The sequence below is a fragment of the Myotis nattereri genome (genome assembly GCF_964212035.1).
Source record: "Myotis nattereri genome assembly, chromosome: 2".
Taxonomy (NCBI): Eukaryota; Metazoa; Chordata; class Mammalia; order Chiroptera; family Vespertilionidae; genus Myotis; species Myotis nattereri.
Window position 1 is genome coordinate 22,944,593 of NC_138076.1, and position 18,277 is coordinate 22,962,869.

The window sequence follows — 18,277 nt, forward strand, 5'->3', positions numbered from 1 at the left end:
CAAGTGTGTGAGAGCATAGAAGAGCCTGGGCCTCACACACTAACAAGCTGGGAGGTGGGCGGGACCAGGCCAGAAGATGGCGCACTCTACTAGACGTATAAGTCTGGGATTCTGCACTTTCCCAAGAAGAAATCGATTTATTTAAGAAATGTATTTGCCTTCCTCTGGGAAATCAGGACAGATACGTCACCCTTGGTGCCCTTCCCACGGCTACCAATACGCCTAAGAGTTGCCATCATTCAATGAGAGTAATTGTCTGTTTAACAGATGTTCCTCAAACCCTTCTCCCCCACCCCCCATCTGTGAAACTGGAGCCATGTTTCTTATCTCTGAATCACCAGTGCTCACATGGTACCTGACACACAGGCTCTTAGAATGCTGAATGCCCAGAACGGGCTGGACTTGAGCAGGAAGCTACTGTGGAGGGGAGGCTGTTGGAAAGGCCAACCCAACCACGGTTCAGGTGGGAAATACTGACCTTTGGCCAGAGCTCTTCCTAGAGAGGAGACCAAAGAGGAAGGCACTGATGGTGTGGGACCCGGAGGAAGCTCTCCACCAGTCAGTCCTCCCTCGGTGAGAGGTGTGCATTCTACATTCTAGTTAGTTGTTTACCTGTCGGACTTTCCTTTTGGTTGCAAGTCTCTGAGGAAATGATCTGGCTTTTTCATCTCTGTGTCCTGGGAACACCTCCTAGAGCGAGGGCTGGCACTCAGTTAAGAGCTGTTCAGCTCCTGTCAGGAGCCACACATAGACTTTCTCAGAGGCAGGATCGTTCCAATCCAGAGCAAGAAACCAGGGGGGTTGGGCAGCCTCACCCCCGGGCTCCTCCCAGCTCAGTTGACTGAAATGTCACTCTATACCAGTTTCCCTCTGAGCCCGGAGGACGCTCTCCTCTCTCTCCCACTAAGCCTGGCAGTGGCGCAGGCCTGCGATCCTTTCTTCCCCTTTCCACCACCTCGGCTCTGCAGTGGACACTCCCTCTTCTCCAGCACTCACAGGGGGCAGCCACAGCACACAGCGTGGCCAGGATTTCCTAGATCCTGGCGCCAAATAACTTTCCTCACTCGTATTCACTTTTCCCTTTTGCATTATTTATTCTGTGACTCCAACACACTTCCCTCTCCTGGGATGAAGATTAATGATTTCAATTTCTCAAACTCCTAAGAACACAGGCATCTGATAACTCTAAGGAGGTGGACACAGGCCCACATCGCTGCACAGACTGAGAGCACGGACATCAGTCACCTTACCTGGAACTGCCCTCCTCAAGGAGCCTGTCTGTGGCCTCATCTGGCCTCATCGATATGGTCTCCATTATCTCTGCCTGCTCCAACCCTCCAGGATTCCAAGTGAATCTGAACATTATCTCCTTGGCTCCCCAGTGATCCTAGACTAGGGGTCAGGAAACTTTTTCTATAAAGGGCCAACTAGCAAGTATTTAGGTTTGGCAGACGATAAAGTCTCTGTTGCAAGAACTCTAGGCTGTTGTTGTAACGTGGAAATGGCCATAGACAAGGACGTAAACAAATAAGCATGACTGTATGCCAATAAAACTGTGGACACTGAAATTTGAATTCCTTGTAATTTTCATGTAGCTTCATTTTAATTTTTTACAATCATTTAAAAAAATATAAAAATACCCAGCCTTGTGTTGTTGACTGTGGTTATGATTCTGAGTATTAGATCTCTAGTTATTATTTAAGTTGAGGGGGGAAAACAGTAAAAATCATTCTTGGCTTGATGGCTGCACAAAAACAGGAAGCAGGCCATATTTGCTGCCCGCTGTCCCACACCTCCAGGTCAGACACATGCTCCCAGTTCTTTCTGAACTGCTCGCGGTCTGACCCTTGGCAAACTAAAGTCCCGATGCCTCTCTAGGACTCATCTGCGTAATGGAGATCTCATCTTCCTTGATGAGAATTAGAAACAGCAGCGTCAGTGCCTGGGGAACAGTAGGAACTCAGTACACGGGCCTTCCTTTTGCAGTCAAGTTTCAGCCTAAAGTGAGCATTTGATATGCAAAGACAGAAGCAGCTTTCTCTCCCTCTGTGAGAGCCTATCACTGTCACCAAGGTGCCTGCTTCCAGGGCTCAGGATACGCGTGCCCGTGTGAAATAGCTGAATGTAAAAAGGCTAAGTGAGGACATTCTCCCTCAGGAGACTTTGCGGCTTTGGGATATGCTGGCCCCACAGAGCTCAAGGAAGCCAGTTTTGAACGTGGAGTGACAGCTCCTGTCCTCCCAGCAGGGGGAAGACTGTGGATCGCAAAAGATGTGAACTGATGAGAAGCCTCAGGCATGGGATCCATTTGCTTAGAGACTAGGTTCCAGGGCTAAGGGAGCCATGCTGCTGACGCCTTGGCTAAGGTTTAAGAGTGGTAACAACACCCTGTAAGTGACAGTTTTCCATGAGGGCGGGGGACAGGATGCCCACCACCACCACCACCACCCTCCCACTCTCCTCCCCAGCAAATCCTCATTCTGGTTCACAGGGGGCTGTGATGATGAGCTGAGCAGGAAGTGATGCGGAAGTGACCTACATCATCTTTGCAGTTGCTGCAGCTCTTCTGTGGTTAGCTGGACCTATTCTCCCCCGAATCACTATCGGTCCCTGTTGCAGATTATCTAAAGGCATGCAGAAATGTTCTGAGCAGTCTGTACTGTGTGTTCTCATTGTGAACAAAAGGGGCCACATGCTGACCTGACAAGCTCAGGGGAGATCTGCATGCAGTCTTGCAAACTCAGAGACCTAAAGTAACCACAAAGGATGGTCTGAAATTAAACTTTAACTAAAAGCAGTTATGGTGGGCAGTTACGTCCTAGGCCGGTATCTTCTCTGACAAGGTCAACCTTTACCTTAACTGAGCCTATCTGTCTTTTTGCATCTATGATAACATACCCTTGAAATGTCTGGGTAACTTGTAACTTTCCTTTTTCTGGAGCCCCTGGGGCACAACCAAATATGTTGGGCGCCAGGACAGATAACCACAAATTCCTTCATTATCATGTTGATTGTTCCTGCACCCACCTAAGTATGTGTCCATCATTTTACTTTTTCTCCAATCCCAGGGGTTTCCCTGCTTCGCTTTATCCCTCCTCCTTAATCTATCACCAATGAATTTCATGTAACCCACCTATGTCCCTCCTTTGATTGCAATGTATAAATACAAATGTGACCCCGCCATTCTCCGGAGCATTATCTCAATTCGTTGAGGTTCTGCTTCCGGGCATATGTCGACAGTTTGGCTCAAATAAACTCACAAAAATTCTTTACAGGTTTCAAAGGTTTTTTTACGTTAACATTACCTTCATTTAAAAATGTACCTATTTGTATAAGGGGAAAATGCTGGACAACAAATCAAAATAACAGTGTTACCTCTTGGGAGGTAATTTAGGATTTCTCTCTCCCCCCTCCAACCCCCCAAGAATGAGCATGTATAGCATTAGAGAAATCTACAGACCAAGTGGATGGCTAGGGGTGGATGTGCTTAGTGATCAGTGGGAACTCAGTAAATGGGCCTTCCCTTTGCAGTCAAGGTTTAGCCTGAAGTGAGCTCTTGATATGCAAGGACAGAAGCAGCTTTCTCTCCCTCTGTGAGAGCCTATGGTCCCTGCAGCGGGCCAAGATGTGGGGTGTGTCATAGAGAAGGGATCAGAGATGTCCCATTCTCTGGAGTAGAAAGGGCATTGGGACCCCTGGGCACCAGGCAAGGTAGCTGCAGTAGGAATCCAGGTGAGAGATTCTCAGAGGGTGAGAAACACCGGTCACCCCCAAGGGAAGTTGGCCAGGAAGACAAGAAATTTTTATTGGGCCCCTACTAAACTACAGACACAAAATCTTTAACAGGTAGTACCATTTTATTTAGTGTTGTAGGAAATTTTAGGTTACTTCTTACAAACAAAATCAGAAGATTCAAAATTCCCAAAGTAACAAAGCAGGAAATAACTCTATAATCCAAAAACACTGGACGATCCTTCAAGAGTCGGAGGGAGGAAGAGGTCAGGTTTGTAGCTCACATAACAGATACCGAGAAACCGCAGGGTTGAGGTTGGCATGGATACTAGGAGATTATGTTCTCCACCTAAGACAATTAATCTTTCAGCCTTGAGCGATTATTTATTTGTAGTTCTAAAAAAAGAAAAAAGAGTCAAGTGGGAGAGGGACCCAGTGAGGAAAGATCCTGCACAATTTAACATTAAATAGCCACTGGCCTTCAATACAGTATGTGGCTGAGTGTCATGGACCTTCCTCCCTTGATGCCCTTTTGAGCTCCCACTGTTAGCAAAGCTGGAACCACACACATGTAGCGCATTGGTTCATGCATATGTGCACACACCCTTCCACTCGGGTCAACAGCTGTTCCGCATGGCAAAGGGCACACTTTTTTGCTTCTCCAGTCTGCTACCCTGATGAGGTTAACATGCAGGGATAAAAGGGAAGGGCAGGACACCTGTCAAAGTCCAAGGAATGAGATGATATGAAACAACCAAGCAAAGAGTTGACATCTTATTCATGGAGCTGACCTCCAGCTGAAATTCATTGCAAGGTGTTTGCTTTTAATCAGATGCTTCCCTAAAGTACTGACTGTTCTTTCCGGAGGCAACTAGGCAAGGCCAAGAAGGCAGCTGCCCCTGCTGCTCCAGAGTACAGCCTCCTCCCGGGGCCTGTCAGGTAGGGTAGCATTCACAGCAGCTAGAGGCAGGTCCCAGTCCTGTAGAGATGGGCACAGGCCTTCAGACATGTGCCAGGTATTGGAGTCCAGCGCTCCAACTCACCACTGCCCTGCTAATGGCTCAGAGCAGGTTAAAGCTTTTCTTAGATAAATTCTCCCTCCAAGTAGAGTCCTCAAGGACAGTCATTAAAGAGTGACCTTCAGGCTATCTACTTTGGAGAGGGACAGGAATGCTATCAATTGAATTTTTCCCCCAGCAGTGGTAGAAACCAGACACCCTTGAAGTGAATTGTCCTTCATTCTCCAGAGTTCCCAAGTGGCATATCAGAGCACAGGAATTCACTCCTCCACCCAGTGCCCCTCTCAAACACTGACCAAGATACATACCGAGGTCCCTGCAGCAACCTCCAAACCAACCCCTTCTGAACAGTGCAGGTCTCCTCACCAGCCCTTCAGAAGAGAAACCATTCAGAACTCACCTGCCCCCCCGGGGGCACTTGGGTTATCACAGTCAAAACACATTTATATCAAGTAAAAAACATGTCGTGGAACAAATATATACATGTACATTTTCAGAGTTAAGTGGATATACAGTTCTCTTTGTAGGTATGTACATAAATGTCATAGCACTACAAAAATACAAGGCATCTGAGAAGTTGACAGTGGTCCCCAGTACTGTAGGAGAGTGTTAAATACAATAGCTATAGGTAGTTAAAAACTAATCAGATAAATCAAGTTACAGTATCATCCTTCAGATTAAAGTGCTCCAATATAACTAAGGTTGCAGCAGACATGATCCCGAAAGGAATTCTGCTGCCAGCAATCTTGCCTCTTAACCTCAATATAACAAGAACATGCGAAGAAGAGATTCCCAATTTAATACCGGCTAGAACTGCCACCCCTGCCCACCCCACTGGCCAGTGATACTCCTCCCCCAGGAGAGAGGTCAAGATTGGTGAGATTTCGTCACAACCAGGAGGAAAAAATGAGTAATACGAAACATTCTAATTGCAATATCAGGTTACTAACAATGATATTACCTGAAGAATTTGAACTGATACTATTCATTAAGATTAAGAGCCCTAGCTGGTTTGGCTCAGTGGCTAGAGCAACAGCCTGAAGACTGAAGGGTCCCAGGTTCGATTCCAGTCAAGGGCACGTACCTCAGTTGCAGGTTTCCCTGCTCTAGTCGGGGTGTGTGCAGGAGACAACCAATCCATGTATCTCTCTCACATCGATGTTTCTCTCTCTCTCTCTCTCTCTCTCTCTCTCTCTCTCTCTCTCTCTCTCTCTCTCTCTCCCCCCCCCCCCTTCCACTCTCTGTCTAAAAAAAAAAAAAAAAAAAATCAATGGAAAAATATCCTCAGGTGAGGATTAACAACAGAAAAAGATTAATAATACCGGCCAAGTGTCCTAAAGTTTAAAAATATGTGTGTTAATCTAGTTTTAAAAATAAGCAACTCCAAAATAAGTATCATTTTCTTGCTCTTTACCATTTTATAACAAGGGGGCAAATGCCAGGAAGAATGGCCAGGGAAAGCAGGGAGCCGAGGCACAGGAGGAAAGGCCACAGGAATCCTACTAGAACCATCCCGTACCTGGTGGAACTGTTTTAGGAAGCCTGGGTCACCCAATCCCTTACAAGGCCCTGACTAGGCCAATCCAGCCAGCAGGAACCCTGCTATTATGGGAGGAGGGACTTGCACCAGCTCCTCCTGAGTGAGTGCCAAGTGACTCTCCCAGTCCCCTGTTCTACTTCTCATTTTAAGGCTAGAGAGTAACGGAAGTGTGTTTAGGAAAGGCAACTTGTTACAAATCCGAAAGGCACACTCAGGGCTTTCCCTAAACTCCTCTGCTCTGGTCAAAGCAGGACCAAGTCTAAGAAGCGCAGGAGGTTGATGTGGTATCAAAATTTAACCTCTGCAGCCGAACAGACACACCTGAGCTACTCAAAAGCCAAGAAAGTATGTGTAACGCAGCACCTTCTCATTTCACCCCGAGCGTTAATGGCTGGGGGATACGTATTTTAGAATCTCAGTATCAAAGAAAGGAAACCCCGGTGTTAAAATACATGAATACCCCTGGAGCCACTTGACTCTCTGGGCCAGGATCAGATCTTATGACCATGTTTTTCAAGGCATAAAATATTCACAACATAAGGCACAGTGGCATTTAAAAATAAAACCCTGGGAACGTACAGTAAAGGACTCATTGTAATAAGTAACCTGGCTTCAGCTGGCAGAACTGACTCTTGCCAGATAACATGCGAGGGAGATAGGTGGCGACTTGGAGCCTTAGGCTGGGTTATCAGGCACATGGAGTCCTTGACCTCAGGAGGAAGTGGAAAGAAACTCACAAAAAAGTCTCAGTGTCATAGGCTGGCCATTCACATCTTCCCTGCCTTCTTGCCGACCTGAGCCGGAACGCGGAGGATGTTGGGGGTTTCTTCCATGACCCTGACGAGCAGGTTGTCGATGTAGTCCTCCAGCTCCCGAACCTGGAACTCCTTCTTGTTTATTGTTTCCTTCTGTTTGAGGACCAGCTGGATCAGCTCATCATGGGTGAGCTGTGCATAAGCAAAAGCAGGGTCCGAGGGGGTGTATTTCTTTGGAGAGGAAAGAAGAGGGGAAAAAACGTAAAGTCAGCAAAGAAGTCTAAATAGCTAAAAGAAATACAAAAGAGGGGTTCAATGACCGTAACCAGAGGTCGGCGTTCAGAGAGGTACAATGTGCTCTAGGACCTGGACAAACAGGAAACACTGCTATGCAGGTGATTGGACACACTTCAAAGATGGAGTGACATCTGAACCAGACTTTGGAGATGAATTATCATTAATTTCCTCCCCCAAATGACAGGATTTTGTTTTTAATTATAAAAGGAATATCTGTTCATCATGGAGTGGGGGGAAAAATATTACCTATAACTCCAACGCATAACGTTTGGGTCTCTTTCTTTTTTTTTTTTTTTTTAAATATATTTTATTGATTTTTTACAGAGAGGAAGGGAGAGAGATAGAGAGTTAGAAACATCGATGAGAGAGAAACATTGACCAGCTGCCTCCTGCACATCCCCCACTGGGGAAGTGCCCGCAACCCAGGTACATGCCCTTGACCGGAATAGAACCTGGGACTCTTGAGTCCGCAGGCTGACGCTCTATCCGCTGAGCCAAACCGGTTTCGGCCTCTTTCTTATTTTTCTTTCTTTTTTCCCCCCAAATATATTTTTATTGATTTCAGAGAGGAAGGGAGAGGGAGAGATAGAAATATCAGTGATGAGAGAGAATCATGGATCAGCTACCCCCTGCACACCCTCTACTGGGGACCAAGCACCCAACCCAGGCATGTGCCCTAACCAGGAATTGAACCTTGACCTCCTGGTTCATAGGTCGACACTTAACCACTCGCCACGTTGGTCAGGCCCTGGTCCTTTTGATGAAGTGGAAAAGAACCAAATTCTAGCTCTGTATTAGCTTACTTTTGATCTTTAAAATTATTTCCTTAATTGCCAAAACCGGTTTGGCTTGGTGGATAGAGCGTCGGCCTGCGGACTGAAGGGTCCCAGGTTCGATTCCGGTCAGGGGCATGTACCTGGGTTGCGGGCACATCCCCAGTGGGAGATGTGCAGGAGGCAGCTGGTCGATGTTTCTCTCTCATCGATATTTCTAGCTCTCTGTCCCTCTCCCTTCCTCTCTGTAAAAAATCAATAAAAATATATTTAAAAAAAAAATTATTTCCTTAATTAAATTTATTATTCAGGAAAGTGCATGCGGGACCTTCATTCTGAGGGGTTTTAAAGACTGGGCATTTTCAGGATGCCTTAGGGGAGGATCGCAATAGAATTCTCTTTCTTATTTTTCCTTGGTTTCTTTATGGTGTGCTTTACAATTTTAACATCATACAGGATATAGTGTTGTGGGGTTTTTTTAAAATATATTTTTATTGATTTCAGAGAGGAAGGGCGAAGAAGAGATAGAAACATCAATGATGAAAGAGAATCATTGATTGGCTGCCTCTTGCATGCCCCCTACTGGGGATCGAGCCTGCAACCCGGGCATTTGCCCTTGACAGGAATCGAACCCAGGACCTTTCAGTCCCCAGGCCAATGCTCTATCCACTAGCCAAACCAGCTAGAGCCAGGATATAGTTTTATAGCTTCTTTAAATTGTTATTTTGTGAGCCTTTTCCCATCATTAGATTTTAGCAAAAATTGCTTTTTTTAATAGATGCTTAAAATTCTATCATATTTTAACCATCTCTCTCCCTGAGTATTTAGGTTGTTTTCAATTTTCACAATTATATAATAACATTTTAATTAAAATGTATTAACATAAATCTTCAGTTACATCTCCAAATATTTCCTTAATAAAAATATGTATAATTAAAAAGGCATACACACTTAAGGTATTTCATACAAACTGCCAAACAGTTATTCAATTTAAATTCCGTACTCCAAACGGATACAGGACTTTGAAGTCATTAGAAGATTCTACGATTGTGATGACTTAAAAAAATTATAGAACAATTCAGCATTTCAGAAGGTGAGCATTGGCCATGAAGAGGAAGAGGTGCAAAGAAAATACCCATTAATTCAAGAAACAACAGTGCCCATTGTCACATATTTCCTCTCAGGATCTTACATTGGATTTTTTCCCGCACAGTTGCAATAATAATGATGTATATTCAAATTGTGTCCAACTTTTTCCATATTACAAGACAGATGATTTTTGAGTGTAGTTGGCTGTATTATTTTTAAGTGGAAGTGTCAAAGCCACCTGAGTAAATAATACACGCCCAGGCATAAATCATCTATAAAGGATGGAGGCCCCATGAAAAATACCTACCCCCAATCCATTCTAGTAATGATTCAGCTAGCCTTTCATAACTTTAGCTATGCAATTTCTTTCCCTAACCTCTCTCTTACCTTGCAACATTCCAAAGAGTAGTTCTTTTTATAAGTATTGTTCATGCGTTAGCACAAAGCATCCATTATATGGCCAGCCAACAGCAGTCTCTAGGAAACTTTCCATATTGACTCGACTATTTACTAGGTATGGTCCAGGACTAAGAGCTTTGCTGCGGGCAGAGGGACAGCAGTGGGGCTTACAAATCACGAGCAAGCCAAGCAGCAGCTGCCTTTGTTTTAAGGCAAGTTATTCTCTCTGCCAGGGCCAGGAGATAAGCCCCTGGCTAAACAAGCTTTGAAGAGTAAATAAAATGAGAGCCAAGGGTCTTTCTTGCTAACTTCCTGAAAGCTAGGTGTTGTTTCTCTTTGGAGCCAAGCTGCATTCCACAGTAAAAGGAAGAGGGGATGGGAGGCCACTACATGACTTTAGTTCTCATGTCCCTTTTATGCTGTTCTTTTGCCCCGTTTCCTGGTAAATATTGTTAACTCCAGGAAGACAAGTGCTGCCTCTTCCACACAAGCACAGAACCCAGCCAAGCTGAGCTGCTCAAGTTATGGTTCATTTTTAGGCTGGGGCTAAAACATCGTAGGTAGGTACACAGTTCTGGCTGCAGCTGGTAATTTCAAGAGAAGGCAAGATGGCTAGAAGATGCTGACTTGTTTTCAGTCACAATTCATTATTACCACTCAGCCTCTTGGCCTGAAACTCAGCTCTCCAGCCTCAGTGAGCCTTTAGCCCAGCTCCTGGTGGCGTAGGTACCCAGCACTTTAAAAATGTTTGCAGGAGGGAAGGAGTCATGAGCAAAAAAAAAGTTTTATTTAAAAAAAAGAAAACTGCATTGGACAGTTTGCTTAGTGGTTAGTGTTGGCCCGTGGATGGGATTCAGGGTTCCATTCCCAGTCAAGAGCACATATCTCAGTTGCAAGTTCACTCCCCGGCCTCAGTTGGGGTGAGAGTGGGAGGCAACCAATCAATGTGCCTCTCTCACATCGATGTTTCTTTCTCTCTCTCCCTCCCTCCCTCCCTCCCTCCCTCCCTATCTTCTCTCCCTATCTTCTCTCCCTCTCTTCCTCCCTTTCACTCTCTCTAAAAATCAATGGAGAAAATACCCTTGGGTGAGGATGAACAAATAAACTTTATTTTTACCAACTACAGTCCCCAGTAGTCATTTAGGAAATTCCTCTCCACATATTTGAAACACAACACATCCTTGCCCACTAATGGTCACCAATCACTCAGTATATCATTCTCCTCCGGTCCATGTGATAATGAGTCAAAGACCAGGGTCTGCAACAAGGCCGATTCTAAATCATTCTGATTTTAGAACCAGGAAGGGCAGGATGAGGACACTCAAAGCAGAAATCACCTGTGAGGTTGATTTTGTTTTTGTAGGGAGTTTATTTTTTGTTGTGTGGTGGTTGTTGTTTAATGTTAGCCTAAGCTTTTCAACGAGAAGAAACCCTCTAATCCAGCAATATTTTTCATGGATATTGAGCTTGAGGAAATAATCTAACAGGAGGGAAAAAGTTCTATGCAAGAAATTGTTGACTGTAGTGTTATTCATCTTGCAAAACAGAAAACATAATGTTGTACACTTGAAATTTATGTAATGCTATTAACCAATGTTACTTTAATAAATTTAATTTTTAAAAAAGAAAACAATCTGAGTATCCGACAATAGGGAAATGGTTAAGTGAATAATGGTATATAACCATTTCAAGAATAATTAAGTAGCAACATGCAAAAAAGGTTATGATATATTATTAAGTGAAAAAGAATTGAAGAAGTGTTACTATGCAGGTGATGGAGCTGGAAATACCATCATTTTGCAACTGCTATATTCATCAGCGGACACTAAAGCCTATGAATCAAAAGTTGATGAGGAACAGGATGTTTACATAGTCTGAAATTAATTCCCCACAAATTTCTTATTAATTGTAAAGGGAAAAATAGCAACTTTATACTGGAGAACCTAGGGCAGTGATGGCAGACCTTTTGAACTCGGCGTGTCAGCATTTTGAAAAACCCTAACTTAACTCTGGTGCCGTGTCACATATAGAAATTTTTTGATATTTGCAACCATAGTAAAACAAAGATTTATATTTTTGATATTTATTTTATATATTTAAATGCCCTTTAACAAAGAAAAATCAACAAAAAAATGAGTTCGCGTGTCATAGGTTCGCCATCACTGACCTAGGGGGACACCACCAAACTAAGTCATCAGAGTTAACACTCCCACTCCTGGTACAAACTGATATAATGTGCCTCTTCATACAATGCACTAAGAAGGACACGTTATTTCCACAGTTAACTCCTGCCAAGAATGTATAACCTCAACCAAACCATGAGGAAATCCCTTGCAAATCTTAACTAAGTCAAATTCTACATAATGAGTGATCCTGGACTGGATCCTGGACTACAGGAAAAATTACCCTAAAAAGGACATTACTGGGACAATTGGTGAAATTGAAATATAGACTATTAATGAAAAAAGAGTATCACGTTAATGTTAAATTTCTTGATTTTGATAAATGTCCTTATTCTCAGGAATTCCACACTTAAGTATTTAGGGTAAGAAATGTGTGATATAAGCAACTTAATCTCAAATGACTTGGGGGCGGGGGGTGGAATGAGTATACAAACAGAGAATAAAGAGGGTGTGGGGGAAATGAAAAAGCAAATCTGGTAAAATGTTAACCATGGGTTAATTGGGATAAAAGCTGCACAGGAGTTCTTTGTCCTATTCCTGTAACTTTTTGAAAATTTGAAATGATTTCAGAATAAAGTTACAAAAAAGTATATCTGTGCAATGATTACAACTACAAGAATGTTGTATCGTTGCCAAAAGGTAGGAAAGGCTGCCTGACAATGAAAATATCTCATTTGAATGGGCCAGATGGTGGGTGACACTTTCTCCTCATTAAAGAGAAGTGCCGATGTCAATTATGTTACTTGAGTCACACAAAAATTCAACAATAACCAAATAACCCTACGGGAAAAGTAATCATTCGGTGGCAAGTGGAGGGGCTTCTGAAGACATGAGACATATGGTTAAGTTACTCCTGGCATTACCTGCTGCCCAAGGAGATGTATACAGAGGTGACTCTAGAAATGGGTGGGTTTTTTTAGATCCCTATCATGCCCATTTCTGGGCAAAGACATACCTTCATAATAGCTTCGTTGATCAAGTTCTCGCTGATGATAGTGGCAGTTCCCAAGCTGGAGTTAGCAATCTTGGTGGCTGTCGTGTTCATTGGCTTCACAAGATGAGGTCTAAAGAGAAGGGAGAAAGGATCCTTAGCACTTTCTGTAACGGGAAAGCTGAGAAACTGCCCATCTCAAAGATGGCAGCCAGCCAGAGAGATGAGGGCGGAGAGCGGTGACGCGCTGTTCACATCTCCGCTCTAACACATGCGAATGTTCCTGTAGAAAGGAAAGCAGTCAGCTCCAGGCAGCCAAATGCAAGCCAACAACACACACCCTTCGAGCCAGGTGTCCTGACATTCTCACAAGCCCCTTGTCCTCGTTCTCAACGTCAGGAGAACATTAAAGGCAGGCTCTTATTTTTTGGAGGCAACTAGAGCCTAGGACTCCACTGTGGGAGCCCTTGCAAAGCCTTCTGTTCTTCGGCAGTAAAGAAAGAGTTCAGAACAAACATGCCAGCTTCACACTGAGCGGTGGAACTTTAAAACGCTGCTTGGTTCTACCGCTCAATCTCAGTTGGCTTCTGAGACCATTAAGATACTCATCACAGTGCATCTCTGCTATTTTAGAGCTCCAAATCTGTGCAGAATCATTCTAAACTATTTTTGAAGACTTACCACTACATTCTCGCTACAAACACAGGAGTGTCTCCAGGTGTTCCCACCACAGGAGATAGATAACCCTTATAAAATAGGCCCTACCAGGAAAATAGGTGGGTTGCCCCATCAGAACATCTGTGCAGTTAGAAAGCCATAACCACCTCTGCAGGCACAAAGCAAAGGGGACATTGCTAAAGTTTATGAAGACAATCTCCCCCGACTCTCACCTGTGCTTGGCTGACCCAGTTCCAGCTGAGACTGGATGTGTCTCCGAGGGTGAGACCCAGGCCTGAAGAAGCGGCTTCCTCTTGCCAGAATTTTCCACTTTACCAGGGAGGCCCTCTGCTGTTGCTTTTTTTTGAGATTCTGCTGTACTGGTGTGGGGAGTGTCAGAGTGTGGGTAGCTAGGGGAAGAGTGTGTGGCAGGAGAGGGCTCAGAAAAGGAGGGGCTGGAGAGAGGAGAATCCAGGGCCGGGTCAGGAGGCTGCCTTAGCCTCCCATTTCCCATCACTTTTGCCTCCTCGCCATCGCCAGGGCCCGGCAGCTGGGTGTCCAAGCGTGAGCTCTTGCCGAGACTTGGTTTAAGAATCCCTGAAGCTGTAGTGTGCTCTGAAGAAGCCCTGACAGCTGCTTCCGGTGCTCCCGACCTGAGCTCACGCAGGCTGTCTGCGGGCACTGCCGACCCACCTGCCTCGCCACTCGGCGCCTTCTCAGGATGGGCAGGTGACCTGCTCGGGGAAGAAGTTCCTTCCAGAGCTGCCACCTTCGCTGCCTCTCTGTCATCTTCCACCTCGTCCACTCTTTCATCATCCGATGTCACTTCAGGAATGGAAGGAAGGGTTAAGTCCAGATCAGCCGTGACTGGAGATTTAACATCTGAGGCAGTCTGAAGGTCACCCAGGGGATCAGACAACAGGCCTTCGTGATCACTGGCTTTGCTCTGATTTTGAGCCAGAAGGGTATCGTCTCCCTCCATGCCTTGCCCCGAGCTGGCTTCACTCCCTGGGCCTTCTGAGTCACTGTCCTCATGGGAGGGGGGCAGCAGGTGACTGGCCATGGCAGCTGGCACGCCGGAATTCAGCGGCCGGGGCTCAGTCACAGCCTCCCCCTCGGAGTCCTCTGCGTGGGGACGCTCAGCAGGCTCTCTGTCACACACGTCGCCGGCGGCAGCCCCTTCACGCCCCAGCTCCTGGGGATGACTTTCGTCCTCTCCGACCAGTCCAGGGGACTTCTCCGCCTCCTCTTCCCTAAACAGCTGCTCAGAAAATGACACATGCTTCTTGATCTTCTTTGGGCCCTCACTGCCATTCAGACCCATCTCTCCGTGCCTTCGCATGGTGGAGTTAAGTGGGGGGACCGGTTCTCCCATTCGAAGAGGGGGTAGCGCCTGTTTGATTGTGGCAGTCATTTCCTCACCCCTCACTCTGTCCTCCTCAAAACACCCAGACCGACTCTCCAAGTCTGTCCTTACCCCCATTGGAGGCTTCGCAGCCGGGCCTCCCGTCCTGCCGCTTCTCACTGAAAGGGCCAACGTTACTTCTCGGGCCCCTTCTGACGAAGTGGGGTAGTCTTGTTGCTTTTTGGGGGGAAACCTCAGAGGTTCTTCTTGCTGCCCCGTTTCAGGCTGCTTCGGGGGACACTGTGCTGAGTCATCGCCACTGGTATCCTTCTCTGTGTCCGTCTCGCTGGTCTTCCCTGCTGGAGCCTCCTCCGTCCCTTTCCACACCGCCGTGGGCGGCTGTTTGGGACGTGAGCCCCGGGCACAAGAAACAGCGCTTGGAACTTGTGTTAAACTCTCCTTTTGCACCTCTGCGTCAAGGGGCACCAATGGTTCCTCAGCACCTGCCTGGCCCTGCTCGGTGGAAGGCCAGCTTGTGATAGGCGTGGATGTGGAAATGGGAGCTGCAAGGGGCGGGGAGAAAGCGGAGAAGACAGAAGGAGATTCTGAGGACTGTGTCTCTGCCTCACGCCCCGACTCAGGAGAGACAGGTGTCTGAGCGGGACTGGAAGGGAGAGCAGGAAAAAAGGGAAGGGAGTCAGGGGGAGGAGGAAGCCTGGCTGTGGGTTGAACCTCTGGAGACACTTCCAGTCTGCAAAAAGGACAAAATAAAATCTGCCGGTCAGTTGCAGATGCTGCATGAGAGGCGAAAAAACATGTAAAAGTAAAGTCGTCCAAAGGGGAGAACTTACTGATATATGTGGGCAGTACCTTAAGAAGTTAAAAAAGGAGCACACCAATACTTAATGTACAAAAGGGACACTTGATCACCGAGCACACCTGCCACACAAAGGGCTTTGCAACAGGAACAGAAAGATCCAGGTAAAGCGACAGCTCACAGTTGTTGTTTTTATATTTTTATTGATTTCAGAGAGGAAGGGCAAGGGAAGACAGAGATAGAAACATCAATGATGAGAATCATTGATCAGCTGCCTCTTCAATGCCCCTTACTGAGGATCGAGCCCGCAACCCAGGTATGTGCCCTTGACCAGAATTGAACCGGGACCCTTCCGTCCGCAGGTCAATGCTCTGTCCATTGAGCCAAACCCGGTAGGGCAGCCCACAGTTCCTTTTGGTGACACACAGAAAGCATCTAGAAAGTTCAAAGCAGTAAAAGATCCACCACAGGGCAACACGGACACATTTTGAAGAGCAACCGTCTCTGCATGTCTGTGTGAGTCTGTGTGTGTCTGTGTGAAATCAGAGTAAGCAGAATCTCAAATACAAGCCTCTCCCAACCCAGACCACAGAAACACTGCGAGTGAATGAGTCATGCTGACAAGCAGAAACCCCCAGGCTCTTGCAACAAGATGCAGAGTAAACACGCAGAGAACTGTCACAGGAGTGTGACCAAGGGTCTCTCATGACAGCAAAGTGTGCAAGGAGGAGAGATAACATCAGCCTCGAAGGGAGAGGTGTGAAGAACTTACACCCAGTCCTGCACATACCACAACCGAAACCTGGTGTCCCCAACATGCCACACTCAGAATCTGCTACACCCACGGCATTCCCCTGGGTCTGAATATCACACAGGAAGGGCCAAGACTCACCGAGGTTTCACGGCTTTGGTCTGGGGCGCCCTGGCAGAGGTAACAGGTGGTGTCCGTTCAGACTTGGGCTCTGGGTCAGACGCCGGTTCTGCGCTCTGCCCTTCTTCAAAGGGGTTCAGGGATTTCCCCCGTCCGGAGAAGGCGGCCATCGTATCCTTCTCAGGTCTCTTCCCAAGACCCTCGGCAGGCCCCGGCCCGTCCTCCCTCAGCGGGCCCTCCTGCTCCTTCCCAGAGGTGGAAGCAGGGCTTTCGCCTTCACTGCCCTTGGCCGCATCCTTCCTTCCTGTCACCAGAGAGAGCAAAGAGGACTTCTTGTTCTCATGCTTCTTGCTCTCTTTGGATTCTTTCACGGCCTCCAACTTCGCTGGAGCTGCGTTTTCCCTCATGTCCCCGCTGACCGGCGGCCAGGAGGGCGGCAGGGTCGTGGATTTCGGAGAGTTCTTTGTGGAAGGCTCAGAGAGCCACCTGTCAGGAGACACGGCACCCCCCTCCCCAGGTTCCTTCCAGGACCGAGGAGACAGGTTTTCCGTGGAGGAGAACAAATGCTTCTTCCTGAAGCCCTGCGGGGACGGGGAAGAGGAGGTGCTGTCCTTCGTCTCAGACTTGCCTTCTGGCTGCTCCACGTAAACATGGTTCCCGTTGATACAGACATTCGAGCGGGAGAGCGCGTCGTGCTTGGACCGAAGGCCGCCAAGAAAAGAGAGCCCTTCCTTCTTGGGAAGGGTGAGGTTGACCTGGTTCAGTTGCTTAGGATCTGCGCTTGCTGTTCTCTTGTGAGACATGACTGTGGGAAGGAAAACCAAGGCAAAAGGGAGTAAGAAGTTACACGCCTGGCCCACAACTGGAGGGAGGGGGATTTTGTCGGTGCCTGAGTACATTCTCGGTTGTCACAGGTAGAGGCCAGGATGCTCCCAAAGATCATACAATGCATGGGACAGCCCCCCACAACAAAGAATGATCTGGCCCAAACTATGAGCAGTGCTAAGGTTGAGAAACCCTGCATTTAATCCATGAAAAGGGCAGCACTTTTGGTAGAGTTAACAGAATCTGGCCAACAGTAGGGATTTGATCATTGAAACTGCAGTTCAAAATACACAGTTAATTCAGACTAAAGGGAACTGGATTTTCCTCAGCTTTCATTATGGATTTATCCCATGAGGTTTAGTACAATAATCGTTCAATAAAAACCTGATGAATTAATGAAATGTCAGTAATGTTCCATGGTTTAACCTTAAATTTAAAAAAACAAAAACCTGCCCGGCTGGTGTGGCTCAGTAGTTGAGCACTGACCTATGAACCAGGAGGTCACAGTTTGATTCCCAGTCAGGGCACATGCCCAGGTTGTGGGCTCGATCCCCAGTAGGGGGCGTGCAGGAGGCAGATGATCAATGATTCTCTCTCATCACTGATGTTTCTATCTCTCTCTCCCTCTCTCTTCCTCTCTGAAATCAATACAAATATATATTCTTTAAAAACACAAAACAGCCGAGACCGGTTTGGCTCAGTGGATAGAGCGTCTGCCTGCGGACTGAAGGGTCCCAGGTTCGATTCCGGTCAAGGGCATGTACCTGGGTTGCAGGCATGTCCCCAGTGGGGGATGTGCAGGAGGCGGCTGGTCGATGTTTCTCTCTCATCGGTGTTTCTAACTCTCTATCTCTTTCCCTTCCTCTCTGTGGAAAATCAATAAAATATATTAAAAAAAAAAAAAAAAAAAAACACAAAACAAACCTGGATGCACTCATTTTGTTCGATCTAGACCAGTAGTTCTCAACCTTCCTAATGCCACGACCCTTTAATACAGTTCATGTTGTGGTGACCCCCAACCATAAAATTATTTTCGTTGCTACT

General features: G+C 46.5%; 1 protein-coding gene across 3 annotated transcripts in view; it reads right to left on the reverse strand.

The window, feature by feature from the left end:
• Positions 1–3,840: 3,840 nt before the first annotated feature.
• Positions 3,841–18,277, reverse strand: part of RAB11FIP1 (RAB11 family interacting protein 1) — a 31,585-nt gene continuing 17,148 nt past the window's right edge. The window contains exons 3-7 of one of the 3 annotated variants that reach the window (XR_013995606.1): positions 16,430–17,213; positions 12,743–12,851; positions 7,029–7,277; positions 5,060–5,122; positions 3,841–4,128 (exon numbers count right to left, since the gene is read on the reverse strand). Coding sequence is in view for 2 of the 3 variants with exons in the window: in XM_081084960.1 (XP_080941086.1) it covers positions 7,059–7,277; positions 12,743–12,851; positions 13,609–15,471; positions 16,430–17,213 (2,975 nt within the window). In the remaining variant the exon portion in view is untranslated. Of the gene's footprint in view, positions 4,129–5,059; positions 5,123–7,028; positions 7,278–12,742; positions 12,852–13,608; positions 15,472–16,429; positions 17,214–18,277 lie in introns of those variants that run through there. The other 2 variants (XM_081084960.1, XM_081084961.1) reach the window with 2 other exon arrangements.